The sequence below is a fragment of the Pecten maximus genome, chromosome 18, assembly GCF_902652985.1.
Source record: "Pecten maximus chromosome 18, xPecMax1.1, whole genome shotgun sequence".
Taxonomy (NCBI): domain Eukaryota; kingdom Metazoa; phylum Mollusca; class Bivalvia; order Pectinida; family Pectinidae; genus Pecten; species Pecten maximus.
Window position 1 is genome coordinate 25,425,251 of NC_047032.1, and position 11,793 is coordinate 25,437,043.

Sequence of the window (11,793 nt, forward strand, 5' to 3'; positions counted from 1 at the left end):
AAGGTCAAAGGTTAACCATTGTCAAGGGAGATATTAGAAAATAAGTTAAGACTGATGCATTGTCAAGGGAAAAGAAAATTTCACAATTGTACTATCCAAAACTTTTCTTGCCAATCCTGCGATGGGGGCAATGTAACCATGTTTGTACAATTATTTTGCCCTCCCTCAGGTCAGCGCTAAGGGGCTGACTCGATATTTTATTTTCTACCACAATACCCTGTGTTATTCGTGTCTTTTGTAACTTTTAAAAAATAACTTACTCATGTGAAATAAAGTCCATATCCAACAACCACTCGTTGTGTAACCTCTATGTATACCATTTTATAAATCTACGGCACAACAAGATACAAGAAATAGTGAAATGTAAAATGAAGTATTTATTATATCACACCAAGGACGTACGATAGTTAAACACTTGACATTATGACGACAATACACGGTTGAGCTGTATTACGTCAACCGGTGTACAGGATAATATATCCTCGTAAATATATTCATATGTTGAGTGTCTACAGCCCAATACAGCACGAGTTAAGTAGCCACTTACATATGTATCCTCTTGGTCAGGGACTTTTAGTTTCTTGTATTCTCGCTTCCCCTGTCGATACTAAACATCTAAAATATTCTTCTATCTTTTATTCGGCAAGAGTGCTCCACCGACGTAGATCTTAAATACATAGGCAAGGCCAAACTTGTGCCTGAAAACCTGCATGGTTATCCGGTTATGATATTTTTTATAAAGTTTACAATAAGCATTTTGATGGTGGTATCTTTTCTTTTGTTTACATTCAAACTCCATTTTATTCTTTTCTTGAGTGACGTCGCACATGCCAATATTTGTATCTCTTTTTCTGTGTTGAAGCATCAATGAGATGAAATAAGACCCAAGTCGTGGGCGATAATGTACATCGTTAATTCCCTGCTCGGTCATGATCTGTCACTAACTACCGGGTACATATATGCTGAACAAAGGACGACTTAGGGCGGAATATAACGTTTCAAGTTAAAAAAAAAATAGTGACAGTGTATATTTCAAACATGTCCCCATTGACACAATGCTAAGAGGCAGTTGCTACCATATGCCTACAACCAGGTGGTCATGTGACATTAAAAAAGGCGTGATTTTTGTGTGTATGTTGATTCAGCTTTTTTTTCTAAAACTATGATTCGAGTTCCAATGGTATTTAAATACTGCCACTAAATTTCCTCATTTGCACTTAATTGACACACGCGACATTTATCTAAGTTTAAACATTCATACTGGCGTGAGGAAACTGAAAGTTATGGGGTTACCAGTGCAAAAATTCTCACACATTCTACAGTTTTTTGGAATATGACACTTTAATTGATTATGAGACATCAATTCGCATCTATCCAAGCATAAGTTCAGGGTCTCTGGTGTGTTGTTCAATGAGGTAGTCACCTCTTATACCAATATACACCTCCGATACAGTGATATATAACTGGTACCTCCTATATAATGATAATTCTCAAAATTCTACAGTTTTCTGGAATATGACAATTTAATTGATTATGATACATCAATTGGCATCTATCCAAGCATAAGTTCAGGGCCTTTTGTCTGTTGTTAAATGAGGTAGTCACCAACTACTACAAGGAGATCCAGCCTCAAAATGATCCTGACTGAACCGTGGTGATAAAACAAACAAACAAACAAACCTATGTTCAGCTTAGTAACAGATGTACTCGCAGTATTCTAATCCATAAATAGTGACATATGCCATCAAAGATTAAGAAATGTCATGCATATTATATAATATGATGTCAAAATCAGGGTTCTAGTGTGTTGTTCAATGAGGTAGTCCCCAACTACTACAAGGAGCCCAAGTCTCAAAATGATCTTGCATGACTGAACCATATGTGTGGTGATAAAACCAGCAAAGAAACCAAACTAAGTTCAGCTCAGGAACAAATGCACTTGCAGTATTCCAAGTTTTAAAAATGTCATGCATCATTTGAGGTAAAAATCATCCAGATCAATAAGGGTAAAGTGGTCTTGCCCAAAGACACAACCACAACAGCACATACCGGCCTGATTGTCAGCTTCCCTTTTCTTCTGCAGGATAACTGTTCAAACTTTTCTATACTTCTATAAATATAATATTAATCAACTTGGTGTACTTGGTTTAACATCCTATTAACAACCAAGGTCATTTAAGGACGTGCCAGGTTAAAAGGTGGAGGAAAGCCGGAGTACCAGGAGAAACATTACCGGCCTATGATCAGTACCAGTTAACTTCCCCACGTAGGTGTCGAACTAGCAACCCAGAGGTGGAGGGCTAGTGATAGTGTCATGACATATCTTAACCACTCGGCCACCGCTGCCCCTCAATAATAAATAATTAATAAACCATATTACAGTGAAAATTGTGGAAAATTTGTTTCTTAATATCTAAATGGCTTGAAATTGAGAGAATAGTTCTACAAAATGAAATGAAAACCATATTTTATGCAAAGTCTCAAAAACATTTTAATGAATTTTTTTTAAGTAGAACATAGAGGGTAATTAGTTGTGGTCTAAGGCTTGCAATTACACTAACTGTTTAAAACTTTTTAATTCTTATTTGTCACAATTGCAATTGTAAAAGATGTGAAAATTCAATAAAATGGTGTTATCCTAATATCAAAATATTTGATATTGAGAGAATAGTTCTACAATATGAAATTAAAACCAAATTTTATGTAAAGTTTCAAAATTCTGAATTTGTTTCTTCAGTAGAATATAGAAGGAAATTAACTGCGGTCTTTGGCCAACAATTTAGAACACCCTTTCCAATGTAAATACATGTATTTGCATATGGTGGTGTTGGCCTAAAAAAAGAGACATATAAACTGTTTACATGTTCACTAGTCCCTGTGTTACAGTATTTTACCTGTGTGGAGATGACATTATGAAGAAGACTATTTTGTAGAATGGTTATCATTAAAATTATGGTCATTGTTTGAATTTGTCGAATAATTTTCTATAATACCTTTATACAAGTAAAGTTTCAATTCAAAAGATATAAAAAAAAAACTACATATGGTTCCCTAACATTGTGCAACACAATAAATACATAATAGTTCCAAAAACTTAAGTATAAATTTGTCATAATTGGTTTCTTGCACATTGTTTTCTTTGGTATATGTAAGCGAAAGGTTGAAATATGTTGGAATGGTATTTAAAGCAGACATTTCAAAATTTACTAATTGCAACCTGTGTGCAGATGAAATTTTGGAGAAAAACTATTTTGTAAAATAGTGATAAACTGATAATAAAATATTGGTAATTCTTTAATTTTGACAAGTAGTTTTCTATAATACCTTTTGTAATAAGTTGAAACAGATTAAAAATTCAAAAGATAAATTAGTTAATTAACTTAATGTGATATAACAATTGACATAATTTTAGTAAAGTTTGTCAGAACATGTTTCTCGCACATGGTTTTCTTTGGCACATGTAAGCAAAGAGTTGAAATATGTTGATGTGGAATTGATAATAAAGCAGCTTATAGACATCTGAAAATTTACTAATTCAATAAATTCCAAAGTCAACTATTTTGTAAAATTGTGATAGCTAAAACCTGGTAGCTCTTTGATTTTGTCAAATAATTTTCCATCTCATACCTATTTTGTAATAAGTTGAAATTAATTTAATTTCAAAAGATAAAAAAAATATATGACATCTTCTTACACACCCAAAGCAGAGACATATAACATATATAACATGTGTCTGCCCAAAGCAACATAATTTTACTTAATGCAACATAATAATTGACAATATTTTAGCTTAAATTTATCAGAACAGCTTTCTTGCATATTGTTTTCTTTGGTGCATAAAAGTGAAGGGTTTAAATATATTTGAAAACTTATTTCATTTATTTATTAATGCAAAAGATGATATAATTTGACACTGTCCTACCGACCATCCCAATAAAGGGCAGGTCAGAGACTTTAATTTCAAAATTTAAAGCATTAGAATATAAATATTTCATTAAAAATTTGAAAAAAAACCCTTCTATTACTGAAAAAGAATTGTTCAATATACTGCTAGTGTGTCTACTTAAGTACATGCACAGTAGTTCCTTGAAAGTTCGTGTCATCGTAAGCTAATATGTACGAGATATGATTCTCGAAACGTCGTTGCTCCTCAACATAAACAAATACATTTATTTGTAGGCCTATCAGCTGATCAAGACATCAAAGCATCAACTAACGACACAGTAATTTCATCAAACAAACAAACAGTTAATCAATTAAATATTACATAATTAAACGTCACCTGTCTCAAAAACGTTAATAAGCACGTAACATTTACACTAGGCCTACTGGAAGCCTAAGGTCAGGGTACCCAAATTGTGACAGTACCCAGAATGTGACACTTTTCAATAAAATGGTTCTAATTGTCGCGAGAAAGAATTCCGCAAAAATAAACGTCTGTGACGTCATTTACGGTGTTGTTGACGTTATTTTTCCAATGGCATCCAGCTGCTGACTCACCTGGTATCCTGGTTAGCTGCTTTCAAAATGGGTAAGTAAGGTGACGTTTTGGCTTCCTATACATAACCGTCCCTGCGACAGTACGTTTTCAACATAAAAAACATTACCGATACCATTGAAAATTGATAAGGAAAGAAAATCGAATCCATAAAATCAAATTTCACTCAGGTTTAAATTGAGAGAAGACTAACAACAGCTGTTACGAGTCTTATTACCGCAGCTAGACCAACCAAACATTCTTCCGCCATCTTTCATAAGTTGACTGCATAGTGATCTAATGCGCATGACAGAAATGGGTGCATTCGTTTACAAAAGCAGGTGCCCTCCTAACTAATTCCGGAAACAAGTCCGTTCTGTATCAAAAGAAATAAAATTTTAAATAAAAACGTCGCTGCAGACCATTACCAAAACAATACTCCGAATCTTCTGATTTATAATTATACATATTTTAATATTAAATTGTGTATTCTTTTAGAGAAACCAGGGACATATATAGACATATCTTATTGTACGTCCCTGGAGAAACCCACAATTCTGATTCAATTTTTAATACGTTTTTCTGGTATGTATAATGAATATCAAATTTTAATGACATTAAATAATAATATCAGTGTAAGCGTCATATATATATATATCAACTTTATCCCAATTTGGTGCATACGTGTAAGCTTCCAATATATATCAACCAATCTGTAGCGGACTTTGACCTGGCCATGGTCAAGGGCCATCCAAGGGAGACGACTCCAATGCGACAAAATGTAAACGATCGATGCATTAGTCATGGAAACTATATGTATAAATTCAAACATTATTTTACCCATTATTGAAACTGCTCTATAGTTGGTAAATAAGTCGCCTTCTTAACCATTCTTTTAACATTGTCTTGGTATCAATTATATCAGCAATAATTTCACAGCAATGGATCTTTGAATACTGTTAAAAAGGACTTGCCTACAAGAACAAGATGTTTTGAAGTCCTATGATAAAAACCCACCCTACATTCTTAATAAAAAAAATCAACTCCTTGTTATAGGAATGTCACAGGAAGCAAAACCATAACACACTTAGGATTGATTTTTTTTATCTAATATCATATTTAATTAAAGAATGTCCAGTTATTTTGTCATATTTAATTAAAGAATGTCCAGTTATTTTGTTTCAAGTTAAACTGGTATTCTGTTACGATAAAGTTACAAAGAAATTTGGGAAATTGATATTGATTTTAGTGACATAAATAAAGATGTATTCAAGGAAATATCATATCTTTAATGGAAACAAACAAGAGGCAATAGCTTATAAACTGTTTTCGATCATCAAGTATAAACAAAATGACAACATTCTTTAAGCCGTCAAACCCCCCTACTGAAATAGAAACAAAATTACAACAATAATACAGTTAAAATTTTATTTGAATAATTATTAGCAAACACATGTTGTTCAACAGGAAAATATAAGAAATACACACCGGATCAACTGAAACAAGCTATTAAAGATGCAAAGCCTGGGAAGTCAATTAGAAGTCTTGAGAAGCTACATAAAATAAATCGCATGACCATATCCCGTCATCAAAAAGGATTATTGAAAGGCCATCCAGTCCGGGTGTTAAGCAAAGTAGAGGAGGAGCAATTAGTGGCATATATAGTATACTGTCAGGCCAGAGCTATGCCTTTAACACGGAAAGTAATAAAATCATTTGTCAGAGGTATTGTATCCAAAAGCGGCAGACAACTGTCAGGATCAGGAAACGGTCCGTCCAATAAATGGTTTAGGTCTTTTCTATCACGGCATCCAAGACTATCGATGAAGAGTCCCCAACTTGTCGATGGTGGAAGGACAAGAATGTCAAATGAGACAGTCATGGCACAGCACTTTAAGCTGTTATCTGAAACAATAGAGAAATTGGGTATGTTTATATTTTACAAAACTCCCAATAATTTACTAGATAGAAAACAAACCAGAATGGTGACTGTTAATAAAATACAAAGTTGACACTTATGAAAATTGATATTTTTTTGTGTTCATAACAATTATAAATTCAATTTTAAATATCTTCAACAATGTCATTCATTCATTAAAATAAGGAGTCAAAAAATAAATTAAGTAAGGAACAAATTTGAGCATTTGTAATGCAATGAAACCTGTTTCATTTGAAAATACAACACATATTACATTAATTTTTGTCAATCAATCCATTTCAAGGTCTCGGAAATAAGCCAGAGTGCATATTCAATGTGGACGAGACAGGCTTTGGGAAGGGTATGTCCCTAGACAAGGTCTGTGTAGCTGACAGGAGACAGGCACAATCTCGAGTAGTTGTCACCTCAAACCACACGACAGCAAATGTATGTGTCTCTGCAGATGGACGTGTCTTACCCACCATGGTAATTTATGAAAAGTCCTTCCCAAGTGGAATGTATAGAGATGGTATGTGTCTCAGATATCATCGTTGCTGTTAAAATATGAATAAAATAAAATGATAATTTAAATAAAGACATCAATTAAATAAGACATTTCGGCACTAAGTTCTTGAAAAACTTTGGTTTAAATTACCTTGAGAATAAAACTGATGTATTAATCTAAAGCTTTAAATATAACCATCAACACTTTGTACATTTTGATGACCTAAAAGTTGCCTGAATGCAGGAATGCTCCCCTAAATATAAAGATTATAGACATGTCTAAAGGTCCCTTATAGGGTGAGCGTTGCTGAAACAAACCTTTTGTTTTCTTTCCTGAAGGAATTCCACAAAGTTGGCTTTTCGGCACGTCAGAAAATGGCTACATGGACTCGGACTTGTTCCGAAAATGGTTCCAGGAAATTTTTCTGAAGCATGTGCCTAGGTCCAGACCTATTTTACTGGTGCTTGACAACCACGAGAGTCACCTTTCTATTCCACTTATTGATATGGCTAGAGCCAACCAGATAGAGTTCTTCTGCTTGCCACCCCACACGACCCATCTCCTTCAACCGCTAGATGTTGCGCTTTTCAGGCCACTAAAAAAAGCTGTGTCTGATTTAGCAGTCAGTCTAAGCTATGTAAACAAAGAACTTATAATTGGCAAACATAGGTATGGATCAATAATGATAAGATGAATCTGGAACTATACTATAATTGCACATTAAAAATATAATCCTTGTTTTTATTCTAATCCAATTGAATTTTGAACGAAATTTAGACAGATATTATGTATATATCATGTAATTAGTTAAGGCCACATAAAGGTAGCTCCTAGGTTTTCATGCAAATTTTTCTCAAAAGCAAAGAGGGAGAGCAACATATTTAACTTAGCTTGTAATACTTGTCATAATTTTGAATATCATAATCAATCAATCACCTTCTTTTTTAATTCATCAAGACTAGCTCAGGTACTTCAAGCTGCTGTGGACAAGGTCTTCAGTCCTCACAATATCAAGGCTGGATTCAGGAAATGTGGCATTTTCCCGTTCGATAAAGATGCCATCGATAAGTCACAGCTAGCGCCCAAAGATCCAGAGTTCGATCCCATCAACAACATGGGACCAGGGGGAGACAACATTTCATTACGGCAAGACCCTCTCTGCCATTCTTGTGGTCAGTTTGTCATGGGCCATCCTCTGGTGACCCAAGGCATCATACCACAGGAATTGGCAGCTGTGCTGGTCCCGATCATTGGTCCACCTAAACAAAATAGAGCAACAAGAATTATCACTGAAGCAAGAGTTATAACAGGTGAAATACAACATAAATAACAAGGGCCCAATAGACCTGAATAGCTCAACTTCAATCCAATTATACTTTTTATCAACAGACCTATCAGTAATTTGAGGAGTCCTTGAAAATATATTTTCCTAGTTATATCATGGTAAAGTTCATTTGAACATAATTTTTGGTTATTCAGAAGTCGTTAAAAGTTTTCAGCCTATTTGATCCATTTGACCTTGAATGTAGGTCAAGGTCATTCATCTAAACAAACTTCATCACAGCCTGCCACATGCCAAATATCAAGTCTCTGGGCCTCTTGGTTGTTGAGAAGATGTTTAAATGGTAAAGTTGACACCAGACAGACAGAAGGACGGACAGCCGAAGGACGCTGCACGCACATCATAAGCTCGCCTGCCCAAAGGGCAGGTGAGCTAATAACATACCATAAACAAGTTACAAAACTTTCTTAGTGAAAAACAATATATTACTTACTAGAAACTCTTAATGATAATTAAGTAGACCAAAATAGTATCCATAAAACATTGTTTCAGGAGGGAAATATTCATATTATCAAATAATTCTCAAATTCAACCACTGAATATTTTAATAAATTCCATAATTATTTTTTATCAGCTTTTGAATTCATAAACCATTAACCAGATTTGTTTTATTGAAATTCATGGGCCGATTGGTACCTCCAATAACACTAGTCTCAGTCAAGAAACTTATTGTATGTCCTCTTATATTTCCTTGTTCTTTATCTTCTTATATTTCCTTGTTCTTTATCTTCTTATATTTCCTTGTTATATTTCCTTGTTCTTTATCTTCTTATATTTCCTTGTTCTTTCCATTTCTGTGTTCTTTCTTAATTGATCTGTCTTTAATCCCAGGAGAACAAATCTATGAGCAGCTGAAGGAGAAAGAGGAGAAGAGGAAACCTAAACCGAATAAACAAAAACCACGGGTAAATTCTAAACAATAAACATAACAAAATATTGATCCATATCCATATTTATTTTGGGTGAGATCGGTCAATAAACTCCCATATTGTCCACTGTCCCATGCAATATTTGTTACTTATTTATCAAACTAATGAAACTAAAAATGCATATTGTCCTCTGTCCCATGCAATATTTGTTACTCATTTATCAAACTAATGAAACTAAAAATCCTCATGTGTCTGACCCCTAAGTAGTTGCTGGTTTGTACTGACTCTAGTATACGCAAATGAAGATTTCCTTTACCCACGGTTTAAAAAATACCTGTGGGATCTTTTTTCGCTAACCAAATTCTATTATTTATCCAGAGAGAAAGTAATGAATCTACAATGACAAATACTGGGAAAGATGTGGATCAGGCACCCAAGAAAAGAGTTAAAAAGGTATTAATTGAATGTATAAAGATTGAAATATTCATGTATGCATAGAAATAGCATTTTGCAAATTGTAAAAATTTAAGTTTATGCTATAACCGTTATACTTACTAACTTCTAACCTTTCCTTGACTTTCAGGGCAAGCATCATGTTGAAACAGAATTACCAAAGTTGCATGTCCCTAAAAAAAGAGTCAGAAAGGTACATGTATAAACAAAATATTATTAGTATTAATGCAACGATATCAAAGATATGATAGTAACAATATCATGCAAAAGATCAATTGTTCTTTTTTTTAAAGTCATACATATTTAATGTACTGTTATGATGAACATTAATCTTATATATTTCTTAGGAAATTATTAGTATCACTTGGCTCTACTAACACTTGAAATATCATAGAAATGCTTTAATGTGTTTTAGCCAAAAACAGTAGAACTGACAAGCAACAACATAAGTGAAGAACTTGCTGACCCAGAATTCACCTGTCCTATATGCAATATCCAAGGTCATACCAGTGATGAAGAGAGTGGGATTTTCTGGGTTGGCTGTGATAATGCAAGGTGTAGCAGGTGGTATCACCGAGAGTGTCTGACTCATGACCAGCATGCAGATGTTGACTTGAGTCTACTCACTGGTGGTACATGGCATTGTCATCTGTGCCAAAATGATGGCATTCTACATTCAGAAGATATGTCATGTACCACCCATGAAGTACTTTGCCAAGTCTGCATGCTGTCATGCACTGCGATCGAAATTCGTGATGGCATTGATTTGTTCTGGATTAACTGCAAGTGTGGGAAGTCATATCACAAGTCCTGTCTGCCTTCCTATGTTTACAGAGAGTGGGATCTGGCAAAGGAAGCCTGGCGCTGTGGACATTGTCCTGATCAAAATCTAATCTAGTTTAAAAAAAAATTATCAATGAGTATCAAAAGAACCATGTCATTGACATTCTATTTTTTGTATAATTTACCTGAATCAATTTCTTATTACTTATTAATTAACAAATGAATTTCACTTCATTAAATGTCTTTAAATTCATGACTTATTCAATGAATTGACAGATCTAAAAAATAATTCCTTATAATTGTAATTCATTTATTAATTTACAATAATCATCATAATTTTCCATATTTCATAACCATCACCAATCCATTCATGTAAAAAACCATCTCCGCGATGCATTTTTGTTTGTTCTGAAGCTATGTATACTTTATCAAAATGTTATGAAGTGTCAGTATTTATTTCATGTATTTGAGTATTTCTCCGATTCCACAAAAATTGAAAAAAAAACAGTACATGATTCATATGCAGTTTGTTATTTGTATAAACATTTATAATGTGTAGATAAGCACTTTTTGTTTAAAATGAAATCAGAATAATCAAGAGTTATATATAATTATATCGTCACAATTTCAATATAACGATTTGCATTGATATCCGCCATATTGATTTTCGAGAAGTCGCTCTACATCATTTATAATCGCTTTAAATGTTTGTTATTTTGTTTAAATATCGTTGATTTTAGCAGGAAATGAAAAGTGCTTTCTACATTTTACATACCCGCTTCCAATTTCCGCATTTTGTGTGGATAAGACGCCTTATTTTACCACGACCGAAAGTGTCACAATTTGGGTCCTCGCACCTGCTGCAATCCGGAACCATGAGGTGATGACGTCACAGCGTGTTCGAATAAGAGCACGTGAGCGATCAATTGTAAAATCGATTATAATATTGAACTTACGATGCCTCCTTGTTAGAAAGGTTAAAAGAAAAACTGAAAGTTAAACTTTCAGAATGCATTCAACGATACGATTCCGTACGAGTTTAGATTTGTCTATCGAAAAGAATTGAACACTGGTCTGGGTTGACGATGAATACTGATCCTGGAAAGCAACAAATATGGTCATAATAGAACAACTGTAACCTCCAATGTCACTTTTAATATGACATAATATTAAAAAGTCCTGGTCCTGACGGGAAAATGTAATACAACTCACTTAGAATGCAGCTGAAGCCTGGAGTTGAACGAGTAAGCGGCGTGAAGTCCCCGGTGTTATTCCATCCGGAACTCATCGGGGAATCATTTCAGTGATCAATCGGAACCCCTCGTCATTTTCTCTGAAACTAGACTCAGCCTACGTTCGCAGACGGAGGCGAGGTGTTCCGATTGACCCGGTAGATACCTTACCTATATCCGGATATACCCGGTAGATACCTTAAAAACGTAAAAA

General features: G+C 34.1%; 2 protein-coding genes and 1 long non-coding RNA gene across 18 annotated transcripts in view; 2 read left to right on the plus strand and 1 right to left on the minus strand.

Moving 5' to 3' along the window:
- Positions 1-5,891: 5,891 nt before the first annotated feature.
- On the minus strand, positions 5,892-11,361 carry LOC117316568. Of its 15 annotated transcripts, none has more exons than XR_004529895.1 (8): positions 11,123-11,361; positions 10,042-10,453; positions 9,667-9,737; positions 8,879-9,121; positions 7,837-8,159; positions 7,218-7,533; positions 6,670-6,949; positions 5,892-6,382 (listed from the first exon to the last, which is right to left on the minus strand). It is a non-coding gene; the product is annotated as an uncharacterized LOC117316568 (long non-coding RNA). The 15 variants fall into 15 exon arrangements; XR_004529898.1 differs by having other exon boundaries at positions 6,878-6,949; positions 10,042-10,458; XR_004529900.1 differs by having other exon boundaries at positions 9,671-9,737; positions 10,072-10,458; positions 11,123-11,360.
- Positions 8,728-10,852, plus strand: LOC117316567. Of its 2 annotated transcripts, XM_033871211.1 has the most exons (4): positions 8,728-9,147; positions 9,490-9,564; positions 9,695-9,757; positions 9,980-10,852. In XM_033871211.1, exons 1-4 carry the CDS (start codon positions 8,863-8,865, stop codon positions 10,460-10,462), a joined length of 906 nt encoding a protein of 301 aa, XP_033727102.1. In that variant the 5' UTR covers positions 8,728-8,862; the 3' UTR covers positions 10,463-10,852. The 2 variants fall into 2 exon arrangements, with proteins under 2 accessions (XP_033727102.1, XP_033727103.1); XM_033871212.1 differs by having other exon boundaries at positions 9,119-9,564.
- Positions 11,362-11,564: 203 nt separating the features above from the next.
- The window catches only part of LOC117316329, a 10,989-nt gene continuing 10,760 nt past the window's right edge, over positions 11,565-11,793 (plus strand). Inside the window, exon 1 of the mRNA XM_033870869.1 lies at positions 11,565-11,591. Coding sequence (XP_033726760.1) covers positions 11,565-11,591 — 27 coding nt within the window. The remainder of the gene's footprint in view (positions 11,592-11,793) is intronic.

What these genes read in the sequence shown, in the direction of transcription:
- LOC117316567 (XM_033871211.1), top strand. Translation starts at nt 8,863, where the DNA reads ATGGGCCGATTGGTACCTCCAATAACACTAGTCTCAGTCAAGAAACTT. An exon ending in CCAAGAAAAGAGTTAAAAAG is followed by an intron (nt 9,565 to 9,694) that starts GTATTAATTGAA and finishes CTTGACTTTCAG; the next exon opens with GGCAAGCATCATGTTGAAAC. An exon ending in CTAAAAAAAGAGTCAGAAAG is followed by an intron (nt 9,758 to 9,979) that starts GTACATGTATAA and finishes AATGTGTTTTAG; the next exon opens with CCAAAAACAGTAGAACTGAC.